General features: G+C 38.1%; 1 protein-coding gene and 1 pseudogene across 2 annotated transcripts in view; one reads left to right on the top strand and one right to left on the bottom strand.

Moving 5' to 3' along the window:
- Positions 1-24,999, bottom strand: part of PIK3C2A (phosphatidylinositol-4-phosphate 3-kinase catalytic subunit type 2 alpha) — a 104,146-nt gene that overhangs the window by 55,906 nt on the left and 23,241 nt on the right. For both annotated transcript variants that reach the window (XM_059069803.2, XM_059069804.2), the window contains exons 2-3: positions 18,507-19,646; positions 874-977 (exon numbers count right to left, since the gene is read on the bottom strand). In XM_059069803.2, the coding sequence (XP_058925786.1) occupies positions 874-977; positions 18,507-19,580 (1,178 nt within the window). In that variant the 5' untranslated portion in view covers positions 19,581-19,646. The remainder of the gene's footprint in view (positions 1-873; positions 978-18,506; positions 19,647-24,999) is intronic.
- Positions 1,409-2,028, top strand: LOC131760086 (phosphatidylethanolamine-binding protein 1 pseudogene; annotated as a pseudogene).

The raw sequence follows: 24,999 nt of genomic DNA, 5'->3' as shown, positions 1-24,999 counted from the left end.
TTGAATGCTAGAAAGTTTATGGCAAAACTAAGTCTCCCGAGCTTCCCTGGTGGTGCAGTGGTTGAGAGTCCACTTGCCGATGCAGGGGACACAGGTTCTTGCCCCGGTCCGGGAAGATCCCACATGCCGCGGAGCGGCTGGGCCCGTGAGCCATGGCCACTGCGCCTGCGCGTCCGGCGCCTGTGCTCTGCAACGAGAGGCCACAACAGTGAGAGGCCCACGTACCGCTAAAAAAAAAAAAAAAAACTAAGTCTCCCTATAAAGGAAAAAAAGGCAGGGACTTCCCTGGTGGTCCAGTGGTTAAGAATCCGCCTGCCAACGTAGGGGATACGGGTTTGATCCCTGGTCCAGGAAGATCTCACATACCGTGGAGCAACTAAGCCCATACGCCACAACTACTGAAGCCTGTGCACTGTAGGGCCTGCGTGCCACAACTACTGAGCTTGTGCGCCTAGAACCCGTGCTCCGCAATAAGAGAAGCCACTGCAATGAGAAGCCCACGCACCTCAACATATGCAGCAACGAAGACCCATCACAGCCAAAAAAAAAAAAGCATTTTCTAATTCTAATGAAACTTCTATGTTTTCTAATTCTAATGAAACTTCTATGTTTAAGCCATATTCTCCCTCGGTAATAGAGTATCAGAAATCTACTGTCTGACCTCAATTTTTTCTTCTAAATACTCAGAACCCTAACAGGTTCAACTGTAGTTTGTATTAATGTACCAATTAACTGATTGTTTTGTCATTTTAGCCACAGGGAGAAAATAGTTAAAACTTAAAAAATTTTAGAATTAGTAGCTCTAAGCTGGTTAAGATAAACTTTTTAAAATTACTTAATAAAAAATAATCTTTATAAAGAAAAATTTCTTACTTTGTAATGGATTGACAAAAAGCTGCCACTTCCTCATTCTGTACTTCAATTTCTTGTAGAAGAGAACTTTCAGTTGGCAAAGTACTGGTCCCATTTGGGCCTTTCTGTAATGAAAAAGAGTGTTTTTATTTTAAAAGTAAAAGATCCCCAAAATGCTAAATAGCAATATAGCACAAACACATTTTTATGAAAATATGTACAAAAATATGGAGGTAAAATAAATCATATCAGTAACAAAGTTTTAAAGTATGGATTTCTATCTTTGTAAAAGTAATGCCAACTAAGCCTTTTTAAAAAATTTTGGCCAGGCCTCATGTCATGTGGGATCTTAGTTCCCTGACCAGGGATTACGCCGCACCCCCTGCACTGGAAGCACAATCTTTAACCACTGGACCGCCAGGGAAGTCCCAAGTCTTATTTTAAAGTTCATTGGTTTTACTTGCTCAGAAGTAGACATAGGGCCGGGAGTCTGGACTACTACCCTGCGCAAGTCCTCCTGCTGCTTTCCCTGCTGTCTGCCCCTCTTGGCTCCGTGATGCCCCTGGACCTCAACAAGCGGTCCGGGCCTTTGAGTCTGCAGGAAGTGGACGAGAGGCCACAGCAACCACTGCAGGTCAAATATGGCGGCGCGGAGGTTGACCAGCTGGGCAAAGTGCTGACACCCACCCAGGTAAAGAACCGGCCCACCAGCATTGCATGGGACGGCTTTCATCCAGGTAAATTGTATACCTTGGTCTTGACAGACTCGGATGCTCCCAGCATGAAGGACCCCAAATACAGGGAATGGCACCATTTCCTAGTGGTCAACATGAAGGGCAACGACATCAGCAGTGGCACGGTCCTCTCCGATTATGTGGGCTCTGGGCCTCCCAAGGGCACAGGCCTTCACCACTACGTCTGGCTGGTTTATGAGCAGGACAGGCCACTGAAGTGTGATGAGCCCATTCTCAGCAACCGATCTGGAGACCACAGTGGCAGATTCAAGGTGGCGAATTTCTGCAAAAATTATGAGCTTGGGGCTCCGGGGGCCAGCATGTGTTACCAGGCCAAATGGGATGACTATGTGCCCAAACTCTACCAGCAGCTGTCTGGGAAGCAGAGGAAAGCCAGGAGATGGACATTGTCCCAGAGTCCCCAAGCAGTGTTTCAGTTTAGTGATGCATGTAGATTTCTTCCCTTCCCCCTGCCCTGAGGCCTGAGCAGTAAGATTTAGGTTTAGGGTGGCTTCTCCTTCTGCCTGTCCTCTATAATTCTAGGGGGGTTATGTTTTGATCAAATTTGAACTCCGTTTTGGTGGGGGATACTTTGGTACTAGGATGGAGTCATCAAAATGTGAATATAAGAATAACCCAGGGGCTTCCCTGGTGGCGCAGTGGTTGGGATTCTGCCTGCCGATGCAGGGGACGTGGGTTTGTGCCCCGGTCTGGGAAGATCCCACATGCCGCGGAGCGGCTGGGCCCGTTAGCCACGGCCGCTGAGCCTGCGCGTCTGGACCCTGTGCTCCGCAAAGGGAGAGGCCACAACAGTAAGAGGCCCACGTACCGCAAAAAAAAAAAAAAAAAAAAAAAAAAGAATAACAACACAGACGTTAAAGAGGAAAAAAATTCTGGTAAAAACACCAGGTCTGCAGTATGAGAAGAGAACAGAGCATCAAAGAATCTTTAAGGGAGGCTGAAAAAAAGAAAAGTTGATTGCCTCTGCCTTTGTGAGCCCGAGCACAGGACTGTGTGTGACAAAATCTTCTGGCATTTGTTTTCAGGGCCCTGTCTCTCACTAAGACAACCAGGGGCCGGCGTGTCCACTAGCCCCCAACATGATACATCTCAGGCTGGTTACTGGCTGTCAGTGTCCCGCTCTGGCTCCTTTAAAGAGCAGTACTGGAAAAAGCAATAGGGAGAGAGTCACTTTGCTGTTAAAGCTTGGCCATCTAGATGAGCTGCGGGGCTGAGTGAGAGGTCATCAGAAATCCGAAAGTCTGTGTGTGTTAAATTGATCACTCGTCGGTGTAAGAAAAGTTGGTCTGGAGTTGCTGAATGTTGTGTTAATTCTGCTATTTGCTTATAGTTGAATAAAAATAAAAACATGTGTAGATGGAAAATAAAGTAGAAATAGGCTGTACTTTGTATCAGTCAATAAGAATGGAACGCTAAAGACATTTCCATTCAAAATCTTCCAGAAATGAACACTTCAGAAAGTTAACAGCTGAATGAAATTAAAGGACTAGGCTCTGTTTTAAGAAAATGAAGATATCAAGCCCATTTGGGACTCCTCTAATAAACCAGGAATTCCATATATTCAACTTAGGTCTCAAATTCCAAGAAAGCACCTGGTTCTTTATGTAAGAGAATGAGTTTTAGGAGTTAGTGGGCATTTTCTATGTTAATAAACTTGTACAAACACCCTGACAGTCCTTCAAAAGTTAAGTTTATGTCTATCAAAATTTGTGTGCAACATTTAGGAAGATAAATTCACTACCCAAGCACAGCCAAGCAGCAGATTTCATTTAGAGGTGTTTTGACTTACTACGTAAAAATACTTGATTTAGCACAAATTTCAAATTTAAATTTCCTTTAAAATTAAAATGGGAACATTCTCAATTAAAACTTGGTGAATGAGAACACAGTGTATAAATTTCAAGAGTTGTAATGGATTTCCATAACCATGGCATACAAGAAGATTTTGTCAGAAAATTAAACTGAAAATTCAGGACAATTCCTTTATTAGTTTACTGCTTTTATAATGTGGCAGCGCCCTTTCTGCTAGAATGTGATATGTACATGGGGAAGTGACCAGCCCTGAGTTCTAGAAAAATCACTACTACAAATAACAGAGCTCATGGGAAAAACAGAGTTAAGGCAGACTACTAAAAAATCAGTGTAAACGGGCTTCCCTGGTGGCACAATGGTTGAGAATCCGCCTGCTGATGCAGGGGACACAGGTTCGTGCCCCAGTCCGGGAAGATCCCACATGCCGCGGAGCGGCTGGGCCCGTGAGCCATGGCCACTGAGCCTGTGCGTCTGGAGCCTGTGCTCCGCAACGGGAGAGGCCACAACAGGGAGAGGCCGGCGTACCACAAAAAAAAAAAAAAAGAAAAGAAAAAAAAATCAGTGTAATCAAAGCCCTAACTAAAACAATAAGAAGTCTTTACAGAAACACTAGTGTAGTTAAATCTCCACTTGAATTTGCACCTTGAATTATGGTCTTTGATCCTCTGAAGCCTCCTTAAACCCTGGAGCTCCTGCTTCCTAATTTGTTATATGGATTCTGAAGGGCATTTGCTTCTAACAAAGACCAATTTCAATGAAGTTAAAAATATACCCCAGGATGTAGACTTCTTCACCAAAGTTCTTAATGCAAACAGAAATGTCGTCACAGCTTCTCTGTCTGCACTCACTACTTCACCAGAATGCTTAACCCTGTGGAATGTGGAACTGTTCTTATAGCCACCACTTTCACTTCTGCAGGACTTTCAGTGTTTTCCTAATATTTTCTTGTATTACTAAGGCATTCCCTTTAATTACGAGAGTTTGTTCTAGATTGCTTTGAAATGTTAATATGCTGGGAAAGATTATTTTTGAACGAATGCTACCTCCCCATTATACTGACATCAATCCCATATTTACCAATTACAGAAGTTAATCTGTGTTACAGAAACAAGTATTGTAGCAAATAGACCATACTACCTGAAAAATGGATTTTTATATTTCTAAAGAAATCCTCTGGTTTGCCACTCCAAGTTTGCCACAATCTAACCCAATAATATTTCCCAGAACTTCCCAAGTGAATATTATGTCCAAGTTAGCTTGAATCATATCCTGTTCCTATGAAACACAAACTGAACTATCTTGCCTGTGAATATTTGTTTGTCTTCAATGCCTTCCTCCTAACCTTCCCTCACAAGTCAAAGATCTATTAATTTTTAAATGCCCAATGAAATGCCACTTCATCTACAATGTCTTTTTTTTTTTTTTTTTTTTTTCTTTTGGTGGTACGTGGGCCTCTCACTGTTGTGCCCTTTCCCGTTGCGGAGCACGGACGTGCAGGCCTAGCGGCCATGGCTCACGGGCTTAGTTGCTCCGCGGCATGTGGGATCTTCCCGGACCGGGGCACGAACCCGTATCCCCTGCATCGGCAGGTGGATTCTCAACCACTGCGCCACCAGGGAAGCCCTACAATGTCTTTTATGAATATTCAGTATGAAGCATTTCTTCCCTCCTAGCATTTCTAAGTACTTAGTCTGAACCAAACACCATTATCATTACATCCTGTTTTATATTTGTCCTAATGTGAAAGCTCCTTGAAGACAAGAATCAAATTTAACTGAATTTCATATTTTTGTAAAACTTTATATCCAGTTCATAAGGAACCCAACCATTGGTTCAATTTGTTAAATGTTCTGCTCTCTCTAAAAACAAGTTAAAATTTACTTCCATATAACCAATGAATTTGCCATAGCAATCATAAAACAATGAAAAAATATAAGGCACTATGTATGTAGTTCCTTCAACTGTCTCCTAAAAAGAACAGCAGTAATTTTCATAATTAATATCTGATTCTATAAAATAAGTTTTTTCTAATTATTACTATTAAAAATAATATCTAAATTACAGTGAGATACCACCTCACACTCATTAGGATGGCTACAATTTAAAACAGAAAACAACAAATGTTGGCAAGGATGTGGAGACACTGGAACCCTTGGGCACCACTGGTAGTAATGTAAAATGGTGCAGCCACTGTGTAAAACGATGTGGTGGTTTCTCAAACAATTAAAAATAGAATTACCACATGATCCAGCAATTCTACTTCTGGGTCTATACCCAAAAGAATTGAAAGCAGGTATCAAAGAGATATGTGTACACCCATGTTCATAGCAGCATTATTCACAATAGCTAAAACATGGAAGCAATCCAAGTATAAACCAACAGATGAATGGAAAAGCAAGCAAAATGAGGTATACAGTGGAATATTATTCAGCCTTAAAAAGAAAGAAAATTTTGCAATATGCTACAATATGGATGAACCTTGAGGACATTATGATAAGTGAAATAAGACTGTCACAAAATGACAAATATTGTATGATTCCACTTATATGAGGTACTTAGAGTACTCAAAATCATAAAGACAGAAAGTAGAATGGTGGTTGCCAGGGGCCAGGGAGAGGGGAGAATGGAGAGTTACTACTTAATGGGTATAGAGTTTCAGTTTTACAAGATGAAAAGAGTTCTGGGGATGGTTGGTGGTGATGGCTGCACAACAATGTGAATATATTTAATACCACTGAACTGTATACCTTAAAATGGTTAATCTGGTAATTCTGTTATATGTATTTTACCACACAAAAAAATATCTAGCAATTACTGGGCATTTCTTACATGTCAGGTTCTGCTGTAAGAAATTTACAATCATGTATGTATGTATGTGTGTGTGTATATATATATATGCATGTATATATTATTTATTTCTCACAAAGCTCTACTAGGTGGGTAACATTACTATTATCCCCATTTTACAGATTAAAAAATGAGGCACAGAGAAGTTAATGAGGCACACGAGGTCACATGACTAATATAATCAGAGTTAGGATTTCAACCCAGGCAACCTAGCTTACTCACTATGCCATTCTAGTACCTCACAACAAAGTCTCCTGAAAAAAAAACCTTTAAAACACGAGAGAAAAACAGCATTGTGACCTTTGCAGGAGCAATGCCATAAAAAAATCCGTATTTTTTTTGACCTAATAACAATCTTTCCTTATTTAACTCTGTTTGTTTTTCATGTTCCACTTATTAATAGATTCTGAATCTCCTTAGTGGCATTTCTAGATGCTTTTTTTTTTTAATCAAAAAAGTATTTTTTACAGTGCCTTTCATGTATTAGGTCCTTCCTTTCAAGCAAGTTATAAGTTTCAACTGATGGTGACAGAAACAGATTATAATAACCAATTATCTAGTCATACATCAAAGTAATAATAGAATCTGGAAAATTAACGCAAGTGTACTGCTCACAAAGTAAAAAACAGCTGGGCTGCCAATGATTTCATCTTTACATTAACATTAGCATTTTTTTGTTTTTCTCCACTCTTTCTGGAACCAAAAAAAAATTTTTTTTTAATTTCACACCTACTCCCTCAACTCTTGATCCTGACCCCTTCCTCAAACTCCAAACAACTTAAGCATCAAACCATCTCTTTCCCCCACTGATCTTGTACAAAATTTTATGCAGCACTCACGGCTTTCTATTACATACTGCAGTTATATGCACATACATCTTCTCTCCCCCTTCTATCCCGAGTTCTTTAAGGATGACGTCTGTGAATGGTTAATATTTATAGCTCACACATTTTATCCTCAAATATTCTTTTTTTATTTTTTTAAATAAGAGCCTTTCTTTCTTAAAAAAAAATATTTAAATATTTATTTAACATTTATTTAAGACCCGGCTTTGCCGGGTCTTAGTTGCGGCATGCAGGATCTTGATTATAGCACGTGGGATCTTTTAGTTGCAGCATGTGGGCTTCTTAGCTGTGGCATACAAACTCTTAGTTGCAGCATGTATTCAGGATCTAGTTCCCCAACCAGGGCCCCCTGCATTGAAAGTGCAGAGTCTTACCCACTGGACCACCAGGGAAGTCCCCTCAAATATTTTTCAATGAATGAAAGAGGCAAATGATAACAAGAAAAAATCACTAATGTCATTATCCAATATATGAAACAAAGAGGTTTGTGGGGGAAGATACTGAGTTCTCTAGTAAATATTTTGGGTTTAGAAATCCATGTAGATGTTTGGTTATCATCTAGAAATACTCTATTACAAAATTCTATTCCAGTGTTAAAGACAAAGAACTGAGAATCATCCAATTTCTGCACTTTTCTACAGGGAAATTTCTCTCTGCTAATTGTCAGCATCCATCAGGATCACTGACAGAGCGATATCCCAACAAAACGAACTTTGGGTCCAAGTTCCATCAACAGGAGACAGTCTCTTCAGGAGGCTGAGGGATACATAAGGGACTGTACCTACTGGACATCAAGCTGGGACATCCCTTTATACACATATGAATGGAGAGAGAGAGAGATTTATTATAAGAAATTGGCTCATGTGATTATAAAGGAGGCCAAGTCTCAAGACCTGTAGTCAGCAAACTGGAGACCCAAGAAAGCTGACGGTATAGTTCTAAGTCTGAGTATGGGAGGCTCAAGACCCAGAAAAAGCCAATGTTTCAGTGTGAGTCCAAAGTCACAAAAACCCCAATGTTCCAACTCAAAGGCAGTCAAGTTGAAGGAATTCCCCTTTTTTGGTGGTAGGGTCAGCCCTTTTGTTCTATTCAAGCCTTCAACTGTTAGGGTGAGGCCCACGACTTTAGGGAGAGCAGTCTGCCTTTACTCAGTCTACAAATTCAAATATTAATCTCATCCAGAAGCATCGTTACAGACATACCCAGAATAATGTTTGACCAAGTGTCGGAGCACCACATAGCCCAGTCAAACTGACACATAAAACTAATCATCACTGCATCTCAACCATAGACAGCCAAGGAGTCTAGATCAGTAGCTTTCAAACTCTGTCTCAGAGCCTCAAGAATAAAGCACTGACCAACAGAGAACAGATAAGATATATTAAAAACAACCAAAAACAAAACCTTGGGGGAATGCCTAAGTTTAGAAACTAGACAAGGAAAACGATTCAAAGATTACAGGAGGAAAACTAGGAAGTAGATTTAACTACGGCAACAGAAGAGAAGTTTCAAGAAAGGAACATGGTCAATTGTTGCAAATGAAGCAATAAGGATGGACAGTGAGTATGGTCACTAGATTGGCAATTAGTATTCATACTACCAGAAACAAGTTTCTGCAATATGATGGGAACAAGAGAGGATGTTGAGGGACTGGAAAAGCAGTAAGTACAAATTCCACTTTGAAGAATAATCGTAAAAAAATACTATGGGGCTGGGCTTCCCTGGTGGCGCAGTGGTTGAGAGTCCGCCTGCTGATGCAGGGGACATGGGTTCATGCCCTGGTCCGGGAAGATCCCACATGCCGCAGAGCGGCTAGGCCGTGGGCCATGGTTGCTGAGCCTGCGTGTCTGGAGCCTGTGCTCCACAACGGGAGAGGCCACAACAGTGAGAGGCCCGCGTACTGCAAAAAAAAAAAAAAAAAAAAAAAAAAAAAAAAAAAAACTTTTGGGAGACAGGAACTAGAAAAGAGGTGAAAGGGTTAAGTTTGGGAAAAGAGAAGGGATATCTCTTCCCTCCAAACCAGAAAGAACAGGCAAATAAATCTGAGGTGGGCAAGTGCATACAAAGAATAACCTTGACCTCACTATTAAAAATTTTTTAAAAGAAGGTAATTGGAAGTCCTAGCCAGAGCAATCAGACGAGAAAAAGAAAAGGAATCCAAATTGGAAAGGAAGAAGTACAATTGTCACTGTTTGCATATGACATATGCTACAAAGAAAATCCTAGAGATGCCACCAAAAAACTGTTAGACCTAATAAATGAATTCAGTAGGATACAAAATTAATATATAGAAATCTGTTGTATTTCTATACACTAACAAGAACTGGCAGAAGGAGAAATTAAGAAAACAATCCCATTTACAGTTGTGTCAAAAATATTATAATAAAATACCTAGGAATAAATCTAACCAATACAGGTAAAAGAGCTGTACTCGGGAAACTATAAGATACCAATGGAAGAAAGTGAAGATGACACAAGTGGAAATATATACTGTATTCATAGATTGGAAGAATTAATATTGTTAAAATGGCCATAATACCCAAAGCAATCTACAGATTCAATACAATCCTTAACAAAATACCAATGGCAGGACTTCCCTGGCAGTCCAGTGGATAAGACTCTGAGCTTCCACTGCAGGTGGCACAGATTCGATCCCTGCTCAGGGAACTAAGATCCCGCATGCTGTGCAGCACAGTCAAAACAAACAAACAAACAAACAAACCAATGGCATTCTTCACAAAACTAGAACAAACAATTCTAAAATGTGTATGGAAACACTAAAGACCCCCCCCAATAGTCAAAACAATCCTGAGAAAGAACAAAACTCGAGGTATCATGCTCCCTGATTTCAAACTACCCTACAAAGCTACAGTAATCAAAACAGTATGGTACCAGCACAAAAACAGAAACATCAATTAATGGACCAGAACAGACAGCCCAGAAATAAACCCACACTTACATGGTGAATTAATCTATGACAAAGGAGGCAAGAATATATAATGGGGAAAAGGATAGCCTCTTCAATAAATGGTACTGGGAAAACTGGACAGCTACATGAAAAAGGATCAAACTGGACTTTCTCTCACCATATGCACAATTAAATTCAAAATGAATTAAAGACATAAATGTAAGACCTGAAACCATAAAACTTCTGGAAGAAATCAGGCAGTATGCTCTTTGACATCAATCTTAGCAATATTTTTTTGAATATGTCTCCTTAGGCAAGGGAAACAAAAGCAAATATAAATAAATGGTACTACACCAAACTAAAAAGCTTTTTGTACAGCAAAGGGAACATCAACAAAATGAACAGGTGGTCTACTGAACGGGAGAAGATATTTGTAAAGGATATAGCTGATAAGGGGTTAATATTCAAAATATACAAAGAACTCATACAACTCAATATCAAAAAAACAAACAATTTGATTTTAAAAATGGCATTTTTCAAAAGAAGGTATAGTGGCCAATAGACACATGACCAGATGCTCAACATCACTAATCATCAGGGAAATGCAAATCAAAACCACAGTGAAGTATCACCTCACACCTGTCAGAATGGCTGTTGCCAAAGAGACAACAAATAACAAGTGCTGGTGAGGATGTGGAGAAAAGGGTACCCTAGGTGCACTGCTGGCAGGACGTAAATTGATACAGCCACTATGGAAAACAGTATGGAAGTCCCTCAAAAAATTAAAAATAGAACTACCATATGATCCAGCAATTCCACTTTTGGGTATTTTTCTGAAGAAAACAGAAACAGTAATTTGACAAGATATATGCACCCCTATGTTCACTGCAGTATTATTTACAATAGCCAAGATATGGAAGCAACCTAAGTGTCTACTGACAGATGAAAGGATAAAGAAAATGTGGTATATATATATATATATATATATATATATATATATATACACATACAACAGAATATTACTCAACCATTAAAAAAAGAAAAGAACTCTCACCATTTGGGACAACATGGATGGACCTAGAGGTTATTATACTAAGTGAAATAAGTCAGACAGAGAAATACCATATGATTTCACTTATATGTGAAACCTAAGAAGCAATACAAATGAATAAATATAACAAAACAGAGACAGGTTCATATATATAAAGAACAGAGGGGAGGGACTTCCCTGGTGGTGCAGTGGGTAAGACTCCATGCTCCCAGTGCAGGGGTCCCAGGTTCGATCCCTGGTCGGGGAACTAGATCCTACATGCATGCTGCAACTAACAGTTCATATGCCACAACTAACTCCCAGCACAGCCTAAATAAATAACATTTTTTTAAAAAATAGAAAAAGAACAGAGGGGAGGTCGGGTGCAGGGGGTGGGAGTGGGGGAATGAAATAGTGAAGGAAATTAAGTGGTACAAACTTCCAGTTACTAAATAAATGAGTCATGGGGATAAATGTAAAGCATGAGGAATACTGTCACTAATATTGTAATAACTTTGCATAGTGACAAATGGTAACTAGACTTATCACGGTGATCATTTTGTAATGTACAGAAATGCCAAATCACTAAATTATGTTGTGCACCTGGAACTAACAGTGTTGTAGGTCAATTATAATTCAATTTTTTGAAAAGGTAGTGAGGTCAAGGAGAGGTGGAAAGGGTAAATTAAGGGTTTAAGGAAAGTGATGCAGGTTTGCAATAATTCACAAAAACTTATCAGTGCATACACTATAAAGCAGTTATAAAAATATGGGAAAGCTTTACACCTAAACAAGTCCCAAGTTCATGCCATCTTACCCCAGAAATTAGATGGAACACCAAGTTTTCAATAAATGTATTTTAAGCATTAATTCTAAACATATCAGTTGGTTTTCAGAACAAAGTTCGTTACTTCGTTACCAAAATTTTATAGAGACTTCAGTAATCTACTCAACTAACGTACTATATTCAGCTAGACAATGAAAAACCACATTTTATTCAACTTTACCTCTTCTTTAAAATTAACATTAGACATTGTGCTAATGGGGATATACATGTTTATAGTGTTAATATAATCAACTTTTAGAAACAGTCAATAGCCACAGAACTTTGCAAAACCATTTCTATGAAAATAATTTCATTCATTACTAAAATCTTTGGGATCTATTCAAAGTAGCTAAATTATAGCTATTAACTAAAAGTGTGATTTAAACTTAAATTGCCAGAAGACAGTTTTAAGTACTATGCCTTTTCCTGGTTTTGGAAACAAAAATTTGAACTAAAGTATTTAGATTATTATGAACAAAAGACACTAGAAGGAAATAGGAAGTAAGACTGCTGAGTGAGAAGAAAAATACCCTTCAGAGTTTTTACCACAAAGCATAAAATTCTTACAGGAAATGAATACTAAGTATGTAATTATAAAGAATAGGTACAGCACTCTTATTTCCCAACAAAAAATATGAACCTCAGGGAAAAGTTTTTAAATAGAGATGAATGGTGTGTGAAAAATTAAAAGTTCCATGCCAATGTTTGTGCCACAGACTTCTTAAATCAGCCTATTATTAGTGTTCTGTTTACCTCCCCCTTTTGGTCTAAATCAAACCAAACTTTATCTTCTTGTACACAAACAAAATGATGAAATTTTGTGTTAATAAAAGGGCTTAGAACTTTTCTTTGAAAATAAAAATCCTTTTATAGCATTTGTAACAAGTGCACACTAAACCTCTGATTAAAGACCTCCAATAACTATGCATTGACCACCTGAGAGGAACCGTTACCAAATGGCTATTATAAGTTCCTTTATTGATATTTAACTGTATACCTGCCTCTTTGAGTTTTATTCCCCATTGGTCCTTGTTCTACTTTTTGGGACAATGAATTTTAAAACTAAGTTACTAAACTGAATTTCTCAATTCATAGAGAAAAATATAAACAAATAGGATTTGCGTAATTTTAAGCTTTCTATGAAAGGTTATTTTAACTTTTACACCTGCCACCACTTGTCTATTAAAATCTAGCACAAAGTATTACTTAATTTGCACAAAGCAATGCACTTAATGTACTGGAAAACTTAGAACATAACTATTTCACCTTTTTTTACAAGAATACCATGATTTTCAGGTATTCTACTTCCTGAACTGCTTTGAGAACCTATGTCCCAAACATAAAACTTTAAAAGAAAAAAAGTCAACTTCCTCTTTTACAGGGCAACTTTCCAAACTTTAAATATTATTCCTGAAAGGATCTCAGAAATTATCTAGTCCAACTAACTTTATATCATAGATGAAGAAACTCAGATTCAGAGTGTGAATTAGCTCCAATTAATATTCTCTTCTTCAGGCAAAATATCTCCAATCTTTTCAACAGTTCCTTAAATAGCACAGCTTCTAGATCCTGAACACTGTAGTCTTCTCTTCTCAAGACACACTGTAGGGCTTCCCTGGTGGCACAGTGGTTGAGAGTCCGCCTGCCGATGCAGGGGACATGGGTTCGTGCCCCGGTCCGGGAAGATCCCACATGCCGTGCAGCGGCTGGGCCCGTGAGCCGTGGCTGCTGGGCCTGCGCGTCCGGAGCCTGTGCTCCACAACGGGAGAGGCCACGACAGTGAGAGGCCCGCGTACCACAAAAAATACCACAAAAAAAAAAAAAAAAAAAAGACACACTGTAGTCTACCACTGGTCCCTTTTAGAATGCAGTGCTCAAACATAATTATTACACAGGGTTTTAAAAGAGCAGAGGGGACTTCCCTGGTGGCGCAGTGGTTAAGAATCCGCCTGCCAATGCAGGGGACATGGGTTCGAGCCCTGGTCCGGGAAGATCCCACATGCCACAGAGTAACTAAGCCCATGTGCCACAACTACTGAGCCTGCGCTCTCGAGCCCGTGCGCCACAACTACTGAAGCCCGCATGCCACAACTACTGAGCCTGCGTACTTAGAGCCCGTGCTCTGCAACAAAAGAAGCCACCGCAGTGAGAAGCCTGCGCACTACAATGAAGAGTAACCCCCGCTCGCCGCAACTAGAGAAAGCCCGCTTACAGCAACGAAGACCCAACACAGCCAAAAATAAATAAATAAATAAATTTACTAAAAAATAAAAGAGCAGAGTTTAACAGAATGATCAACAACTACATACCTCCTCAGCCATGCCACAGTTGGACTCCTTTAAGGAGCCTAAGCCACCTCAATTCAGACACTGTGCCATTTAGTAAAGCTACTGATGTACACTGTAGTAATCTAGCGCCCATCTCTGACTGATCAGCTGATCAAGTCATGTTATTTTTGCTTACCTGGCTTTGACTCATGTCTCTCGCAACCAATTTGATTACTCCTTGATCCTTCCCCCTGTACTTTAAACAAAATCTAAGAACATGTTTCTGCTAAAACTTGCCTAAAAGCCTAATTCCTAGAGTCTGAGGACGCAGTAATTCTCTGCAACTCTCATGTGATCTGATTTCCCAGATCTTGTTAGGGGAATTTTTTTGTATCTTTAGGAAACTACCTATCCTCATCAGTCCTGCAAGATGATTTCTGAAAGCACCCCAAATAGGGAAAATATCAAGATGATACTGTGACAAATATTAAAAATGAGTAGAAAAAGATGTATGCAGAGAGACAATGAAAGGGATATAAATGAGTATCACAGCCCTGCCCCCACCAAAGGAAAGGGTGGAGAAAACATCAGTTGAACCAGAAGTGACCAGTCTAAACTATAGATGGCAACAGGGAAAGGAAGCAAGTGTTTTGCAGCAAAAGCACTGGCAATCTATGCTACAGGTTTTAAGTTACAAAGAAACTGAAGAAGAAAATATTAATTGGAGATAAGTCACCTTCTGGATCTAAGTTTATTCATTCATGAAATAAAGTTGGTTAGACTAGATAACTGTGGTTATCATCTTAAATATCTCTAAAATATGAGTTCATTTAACTAATTACAATACATTACATGAAAAAATTAATAATTCCTTAACTTCTTCACATTCCAGTTTCTTCAACTGTGAAATAGGTATGGGTCACTCTGATCTCATAGTAGGATTCTTAGGAACTCTCTACTGTCTCAGTGATTATTAAAAAAAAAAAAAAAAAAAAAAGAAAGAGTTCAGTTTGAACATTTACAGCACAGATAAAAAGCATGTAGTTCTTAGGTTCCGAGTCCAGTCTTGGATCACTGATATCAAGTAATTCTGGTCGACCCAGAAACCTCAACTTGTTTAAGATGATAACCAGGGTTCACCTGGAATGGTAATTTCAGCTCATCTGGAATAATCTATTTCCCTTAGTGAAAAAATGAATTTCCACTGCTGGGAAAGTTAAAATTAGAGATACAGAGATAATGAAATAAACCAAAGTCATTTATAAATATTTTATTAAATTCAAGATAATCTATGTATTGTGGCTATTATGCATATATTGTAGAGGTGTAAATGCATACACTTAAAGGTGTGATGCAAGGAGCAGGAGGATTATTTGAAAGTGAGCTGGATGCTCACTCTGGGTTGCCTGGACAATCAGGGGCTCTGCCTTCTACCAATGGGAGAGCTGAGCCTAAACTCAGCTCCCTTTAGCACCAGGGGCTTCTTTTTCCCTGATAGCAGAGACTGTAACTTTCCTTAGCTCCTGAGATCTCCAGTTACTGGCAGCTGCCCTTCCCAAACTACTTCTGATACCCATAATCCAGACTACATGGTGTCAAACACCATGCCCTCATGCTAAATCCATTAAAAGGAGATCCACAGTTAGAGAGGGATCTCTCTATTGGAACACTGACCCAAATGTGAATCCAGCAGTAACCTGGCCTGAGCAGGGTGGGAGGATCAGGGGGACCAGTCTCTTCGTTTAAAAAAAAAAAAAAAAATGAGGTAAAGTTCATAGAACATAAAAACTGCCATATTAACCATTTAAAATGTACAACTTGTTGGCTCACAGTACATTCATAATGGTATGTGACCATCACCACTAAGGTAAGAACACTGAAAGGTTCTAATTCCAGAACACTTTCATCACCCCCCCCAAAAGATCCCTGTACCCATTAAGCAATCATTCCCCATTCCCTCTTTCCTCCAACCCCCCAGCAAACAGTAATCTGCTTTCTTTCTCTATGGATTTGCCTTTTCTGGACATATCATATAAATTGAATCATACATGTTTTTTTGTGTCTGGCTTCTTTCACTTACAATGTTTTCAAGGTTCATCCATGTTGCAGCATATCAGGGCTTCATTCCTTTGTATGGGTGAATAATATTCCATTGTACAGACATACAGCTTTTGCTTTTATCCATTCATCAGCTGATGGACATTTTGGGTTGTTTCACTTTTTGGCTATTATGAATAAAGCTGCTATGAACAATCCAATTTTTTAAATGGGCAAATGACAAATAGAAATTTCTTTGAAAAAGATACAGAAGTTGCCAATAATCATATGAAAAGACACTCAACACCACTAGTCAACAGAGAAACCCAAATCAAAATCACAATAAGATATCACTTCACATCCATCAAGATGGCTATAATCCAAAAAAATGTCAAATAACAAGTGTTGGCAAGCATGTGAAGAAACTGGAACTCTCTCATACATTGCTGGGGGGAATGTAAAATGATGCAGCCACTATGAAAAAGAGTTTGCTGGTTCCTCAAAAAGCTAAGCATAGAATAACCAGCAGCTCCACTATTAGGTATAAGCCCCCCAACCACACTTCCTGATCTGGCTTAAAGTTTTCCCTTCTCCTTTCAAATACTTTAGGAAAGACTGTTATTTGTAAATACAAAGACAAAAAACCATGACAAGATGACATAGAATATTAAGAGCAAATAATCTGACATTAGAATAAATATTTATGATTCCAATTTAAACTGTGAAATTAACCTGTGACTTTTAAATTGAAAGGTGTTAAGAAATTCTGTTACTAAATTTGTAAACAGTACTGAAAAGCTTAAGAGACCTTAATAACAGGTATTTCTTAGTGGGGAGCTGTAGTCAAAATACATTTGGAAAACACTGCACTGGTTAAGATTTTTCTGGGTTCTGATAGTGTTATCCAAAGAAATCCTCATCCTCTTTTCTTAACCTTCTTAATACCTTTTTTCTCCTAAGACATCTAAAATGGCTTTTAAAAATCAAAAATTCAACATAAACCCATCCAAATCATGCAAAATTTGCTTCTCCTCCCCTAAATGCTAGTTGAATCTCAGTGCCTAAAGAGTAGCCAAATACTGATCTAATTAGCTGAATGATGTGATTCACATTAAAGTAAGAATGAGGCTTAAACATTCCTAGAATCCACAGATATCATAAGAGCAAAATACAAATCTTCAGTGGTATACTATATATGGAAAGGAAAAGTCTAAACCCTGCTGCCTCTCTTCTAAGAGAAGACATCCTGTCCCAGGCACCCTTAAATAATTTTTCCAGACAGTAAGACTATATCAACTCAGCAACTATGCTATATAGACTACAGTTCTTTTCTTCACTTGTATCAATACAGGTGTTTAAAGAGAGTCCTTTAAATGGCTTTTCTCCCATCTCTCTGGGGCCTTCCTTCCTTCCTTCCCTCCTCCCTCCCTCCCTTTCTTCTACTCATACATTCATTCATGGTTAAAAACAACAAAACAATATACATGAGAATTTCTATAAAATGGGGTTAAAACCCAAAATTCCTTATTTACCCTGAAAAATAAAGGCAATAAGGAAAAGAAAGTAGGACCACATATAATGAATGGACAAGGAGAAACAGATAAAAATTATTTTTATGCCTATCAGTGAAAGCCAGCTCCTGGATTATAGGTTTTCAAAATTCACAATCCTAGAAAAGATAATATTAATAATAAGCAATTTTTCAATCTGCCTGGGACTTCCCTGGTGGCGCAGTGGTTAAGAATCTGCCTGCCAATGCAGGGGACACAGGTTCAATCCCAGGTCCCACATGCCGCAGAGCAACTACTCCCACAAGCCACAACTACTGAACCCTTGCGCCGCAACTACTGAAGCCCGCACGCCCTAGAGCCTGCGCGCCACAACTACTGAGCCCATGCGCCGCAACTACTGAAGCCCGTGCACTCTAGGGCCCACGTGCCACAACTACTGAGCCCACACGTTGCAACTACTGAAGCCCGCGTGCCTAGAGCCCATGCTCTGAAACAAGAGAAGCCACTGCAATGAGAAGCCTGTGCACTGCGACGAAGAGTAGTCCCTGCTCACCGCAACTAGAGAAAGCCCACATGCAGCAACGAAGACCCACCACAGACAAAAATTTTTTTTTAAATTTTTAATTAAAATTTTTATTTTCAATTTGCCTAAACACATTTAATCCTTTACCACACAATCTAACATTCACAGTATACTTAAGAATAAAGAAAACAAGATTCAACATAAAAAATATTTCTTTTACCAAATAAATTATGTACACAAACATGAATTCTCTGTTACACTACGTTTGAGAAGTTAGTAAGAAAAGACTATACCTGAGCTATTTGGCCCTGGACTTTTGTAGGCTGAGTTGTTCGAATATTTAAAGACTGGCTTCTTGTTACTGTTGCCCCAGAAAGAGATTTTCCATTCACCTTTCTTTCAAGGTGACAACTTGCTGGTGATCTCTCTTCAAGAAGAACAGCATCCCAAGGATCGTCAGCTAGCAAACCTGGTACATTTTTCTCTTCTTCATGGTCCAATACCTCTACATTGTCCACCTTAGGCTTACTTAGAGGATCCAAGTCTAACCAGTCAAACTTACTGATATCTTCAGACTTTGGAGATACCTGTAGATTGTTGATAGTAGCTTTTGAATTTGTTATCTCCAAATCAGTCCTTGCTTTTCCATTTTTTAAAAATTCTGATGTACTAGCTATTTTGTCAAACAGCTTTGCCATGTCAGGACTGACTACTGGACGATAGATAGGTAAGCTTCCTTGTGGATGAAAGGGTGTGGTGGGTGTCAAAGGATATGAAAAATATGGAGACTGTCCTGGAAGTCTTAAATATATAGGTTCTGTGGATGGAAAGCTAGGCATTCTTGGATTGAAGCCATTTTGGAATACAGTCTGTTTACTACTGTAAGTTGACTGGTAAACAGAAGGTAAAGAGTAACTGGAAGGCCCAGATAATCCAGGTGGCCACTGTCCTCTCTGAATAGCAGGTCTAAGATAGAGCTGTGCTGAAAATGAAGGGCTCAGAACAGGAGTAACTGGCAATACAGGTGTTTTTCTAGTCTCGAAACTGTCATCCAGCAATAGTTTCTCAAGTTCAGCTTGGGTAAGCTTTTCTACATCAATATCTACTGCTCTTTTTTGGGTATCTGATTCAGGAAACACCATGAGATCATAATCCTGTTTGCTATAAACTTGTGCTTTTTGTCTGGTGCTGCTTGACCACTCATAGCCTCTCTGGTTATCGGTCACCCGTCTACCCTTTTGCAGTTTTGCTAAAGCCTCTGCTTCCATCTGTAATGCTTCTTCTTTGCCCACATCTTTTGTTCTTGTTGGTTCCAGATGTGAAGATGAACATTGCTTAAACCCATTGTTGTTGGATATCTGAGCCATGTCCACTTAAAAGGCCAAACCTTCTCCAATCTATTTTTTTTCTTGTAGCTTCCAAAATAGCAAGACCTGCATGTAAAAATAGATATAACACTCGATTAGATTTTTAAAACTTGAATTTGTTTTGTTTGTAACCTACCACATATGATTTAGGATTTAATTCCACTTACAAACATACCATGAAATGAAATGAAATAAGGAAAATCTTTGTGAAGGAACACTTTTAAAACACCTTATACACTGTTGGGTTAAGAGAAATGTTTAGACATACATGACTTTATCCCATTCCCTGACCTAACAGGAAAGCTAACACAGTAAATGAACTCAAGAAGCTGTCACTTCTGTTGTCACACTGGCTGTCATTAACCTGTTGCACTTCTGGCAGAATTCTTGGCATAAAATGGCTTAAGTGCTAGTCACAAATTTTCAAGAGTTCAGACATGGTTTACCGTTATGCAAATAGCAAGTCAAAATGGTTTCAATCTTTTACTATTTGTAAAATTGCTCAAAAGCCAATTAGCAATAAAAGTATTCAACACCTGGGATAGGGAGGGTGGGAGGGAGGGAGATGCAAGAGGGAAGAGATATGGGAACATATGTATATGTATAACTGATTCACTTTGTTGTAAAGCAGAAACTAACACACCACTGTAAAGCAATTATACTCCAATAAAGATGTTAAAAAAAAAAAGAATTTAAAGAAAAAACAAGTATTTAACATCTAGTAAATAAAATCAAGTAACTTATTTTATCAAATCATCATATGAAAAATTAAGGGCTTATAATATTCTAGAAATTTTTAAAATGTATACTGTAACATAGATTAGAATATGATAAGTGTTAAGCCTATAAGAAACTGTAATACTCCACTCAAAGGTTAAATTATGGCTGAATTTGTCTGATCACACTTCTGTTCTGATTATGTGCAGTTAAATCAATAGTTATGATACTAAAATTTCTCCTTTTCCAATTGCAAAAGATCTATTCATAAACTAGAAGATAGTTTATTAAACTTTCTCATGATCAGTCAATAAACATTTATACTCCTCTATTTAAAATAAACACTTAATTCAGATCAAGATTACCCTATGAAGCAAAATGACCAATTAAAGGGTTAGTTATCTACTGTGCAACAGAGGGCATATTTCCTGCTTCTAATCAATACTATACAGGGATTAAATGTGGGTTCTGGAGTCACATCACCTTTATTTATGATACTGTAAGACGTTGGGCAAGTGATAACTTTTCCACATGCCTAGTTTCCTAACTTTTAAAATATGAAAAAGTATCTATTTCCTAAATTACAAAAGATTTAAAATGAAACAATGCAACTAAAAGTGTCTATCATTGGCCTTAAGCATAAGCATTAAATAAATGGCATCTACTGTTAATCTGATCTGATTTGAGATACACCTAGTTTGAATACCTATAAAGCAAGAGAGCTCCTGTTTACATCCTTTTTCTAGTACAGTGCTTATCTACAATATGTGCTCAATAAATACTTAATGAAAGTATGTAGGGAAATGTCCAAAGTGATTTCAAATTAATGTAACACAAATGAAAATCCTAAATGTTGAGGTATATTAAATGAAAAAATTATTAGTGATGAGGACATGAAGAAAGGTAGTCAAGAAAGACATCATCTGCAATTCTTTTATACGACTACAGTTGAGTTTCTGAGGCATTTCACTGAAAAGCTATTCCAAATTTGTCCCTTCCCTGGCAGGCTGCAAAACTAGGCATGATGTACACTTAAAGTTTGTACACGTCACTGTATGTAAATGTTTTATGAAAAGAAAAAACTGAATACTGACTTGCTAAATATGCATGAAGTACTTAGAGAAAAGTACTAACATCTATCATTTATTTTGAAATGCATCAAAAATAAGATAACTTGATAGAGGGATGATACATGGATAAATAATAATAAAGCAAGTATAGGAAAAGGTTAATAGTAGAATCTGGGTGGTAAATATGTGGGTATTCACTTTGAAATTCTTTCGGCTTGGCCTCATGACTGAAAGTTTTCACAATAAAATGTTGGGTGGGGGGGAATGGGTACAAATTCTTCCCATTCCCGTATATACACTCGCTCTGCAATGCAACTTTGTTGTTTCTCCCATAAAGAGATGGGGTCTATTTCTCTATTTGATCTCAGCTGGCCTTGTGACTTGCTTTGACCAACAGAATGTGAAAGAATTGACATTGTGAGAGTTCTAAGCCTATCATAAGAGGCCCAACTGCTTCAGCTCTTCGTTCCCTGAGTGCAGCCACTGCCATGTAAATGCTCACATAGGATGAGAGAGCACAAAGAGAAAGAGATCCAGCCAACAGCCAGCATCAACCACCAAGCATGTGAGTGCAGACACCATCTTAGACCATCTGTCCACAGTTGAGATGACCACAGCCACCTGAGTGACCCAAGGCAAGACCAGCAGAAGAAACCACCCAGCTTGAGTTCAAGTCAAACTGCTAACCCACAAAATCATTTTGGAATGGTCTGCTACATAGGAATAGATAACTGATAAACCTTTTCTTCTTACTTTTAGAAAACAAAACTGAAGCCACTTACATATTTAATAGAAAATTTGTTTTAACCTCCACAGTTACCACTACTACCTTCCTTCACACATCCTCAGAGAATGAACAGCCCCTTTTCCTTTCTAAGGATGGCCCCTCCACTTATATCCTTAACCCTATTGAATTCCCCTTCTTTATCAATGACTGCCTCCTCTGTATTATCAACTTCTCCATTACTTGCTCTGCTCCTCTACCATAAAAATGCTCAAGTTTTCTCCATACTAAGGGGAAAAAATCTGAACATTCCCCTTTAGACTCCAGTAGCTTTCATTTTAATTTTCTCCTTTCACTGCCAAACTTCTTGAATGAGTGACCTAGAAAGTCCTTTCTTTATTTACTCTGCCTTAGAAAAATTATACTTGCCCTTCACGGCCCAATTCAAAATACAGTCTCCTGTCTGAGGCTTTACTTAAGCAGCTCCTACCAGAATTTATCTTTTTAGCTCAACTAAAAATTTTTATCTTTACTTTTGTATGCTGTTTTTGCATGCTCAGCATCCTTTCTTCTGGTAGTAGAATCTATAACTTTTGGACACCACTTGTCTTTTGTTTCATCCACTTTGAATTGAGCTGGAGCATCCTTACTCCCCCTCGACCCTACCCCAACTCCAGAAGAACCAAGTCTGGCCAGAGTTAACTACAGAATTTCTGGAACTATTTGGAAAAGAAGCTTATCATTGAGGTTGCTAAGCTGATAGGATGTAAGCCTGGAGCTGTTTTGGCCATCTTTGCCACGGATTGAGGAGGTATTACCTGAGAATGAACCCAAGCCAGAAGAAAGCAGAGCTAAGATAAATTAGATGAATTCTAGATATTACATTAAACATCTGGATCCAACCCATGTCCAAGGCCAGTCTTTTCATTTATGTAAGCCAATAAATCCCTCTCCTTGCCTAAGCCGGTTTAAAATTACTTTTTTCCATGATAACCAAAAGTATTTTGATTAACACAGAATCTGTAACCTGTATGTCTACCCAAACAGACTAGAATAAGCTTCTTAAGCAGGGAAGCCTAGTTTGTTCATTTTTTTCTTCCCCACTACATTTAAAAGCACCTTGCTTAATAAATATGGATCTTAATTTAATTAACATGTGTTTTAACAGGAGGGAATGAAGGCTACTGGAGTCTTGGAGAAGGGATTTCAGATGGCACAAGAGTGTGGATATATGACAAGAGAAATGAGTCGTTTCATTTGGGGTGTTTTTATACATATTGGTGATTTTTTTATACATCACCAATACATTTACTTGCTCTATCCCTAGTTCCAACTCAAAGTAGTATATGCTAAAGTAAATACAACTCTAAGTAGCCAGTAACAGCTGTCTGTTAGCAGCTAAATACCATATTTTAAAGTTTGGGGCCTTAAAAAAATACCGTAATTTAGTTTCCCAAAAGATTATTATGCATGTATACTCAGATAATAATAAAGGACTTAAACAGTTGTCCAAAAGTAACCCTGTGCCTCAGCTATTTTTCTAAGAATGCTGCATTGACATGCTCCATTAATTTTTGAAAATAAAACTTCACTTGATGACAAACATTTAGCAGGAAATAACTTCCAACATGCTCATTCAAAATGAAATGTTCCATGCTAATGTTCCCCCAATTCAAGCAGGGAAAGACAATATAACTTGTTTTTGAATGATGATTGTATACCATCTGCCAAAAATTTCCCAACATAAAGGAACTCAGTGCAGATCACAAGGCTGTAGCTGCTTTAAAATTCTTCAAAAGAGGTCAATTAAACTATTCAGTTAAACTTCTGGATACCATTTGTAGACCCAAGTGAATTAATTTAAAAGCTCTTGGCTTCTTCTAACATTCATTTACAATTTAAATTTAAATCTCAGACAAAAATAAAACAAGTCCGTCCTGCTACCCATCTAAATGCTTCCTGATCTTAAAATTCAAGATACCTAAGAAAATGGAAAACAATTATTTGAGTTCAACAATATAAATATTCTCCTTTAAAATGAAAATGAATCTCAAAGAAAAATAAATTATGGTACCTCCATGGATTGAATATTATGCCACTACTAAAAATAAAATTATGAAGACGTCAATTAAATGTTTGTTAAAACTCTAGAAAATATCTACATCTATCTATACATAGACCTGTGTTTGGAGATATATAGATACCATATGCCAAAAATTGCTTTAAGCAATATTTTAACTAATTTAATCCTCACAAATTCTATTAAGTAGCTACTATTATTATCCCTAGTATACAAACATATAATCTGCCCAAGCTCATAGCAGCTAGCAAGTGTTGAAATTAGGACCCAAATCCAGGCAGTGCTAATTCACTACAATATATTTTTATGTTAACAGTTATGTGGAATCAGTAAGTGTCTAGACATATCTTATCCTTTATAAATACCAACTTTCTTCCTCAACCCTAGGGTTATTTCTGTCTGCATTAATAAATTTTCTTTTAATTCTACCATGAAGTAGTTAATACTGCTATTTAGCTATAATATGTATCAATTTATCAGTTAATTATCACCAGATGACTAGCAAATTTATAATTTCATTGCAGGCATAAATTCTTATTTTATTTATCCTCTACTCTCAAATTTATACTACAGTTGCTGAATGAATGCATAATGCATCAATGACTAGAGAACTAAAGACACCATTTCTTTTATCAGAGAAACAAAACTCTGAAACAAACAAAACAGACTGAAAGAACTCATTTATTAATAATTCAACTAAAACTGAAAAATCACGTGGTTGAGTTTAGAATAAACAAGTGGTGGGATTTCCCTGGTGGTCCAGTGGTTAAGAATCCACCTTCCAGTGCAGAGGACGAGGGTTTGATACCTGATTGGGGAACTAAGATC

Source organism: Kogia breviceps, chromosome 7, assembly GCF_026419965.1.
Source record: "Kogia breviceps isolate mKogBre1 chromosome 7, mKogBre1 haplotype 1, whole genome shotgun sequence".
In the NCBI taxonomy this organism is placed as follows: Eukaryota; Metazoa; Chordata; class Mammalia; order Artiodactyla; family Physeteridae; genus Kogia; species Kogia breviceps.
The sequence above is the reverse complement of the archived record's forward strand: the minus strand, read 5'-3'. Positions and strand labels throughout refer to the sequence as shown.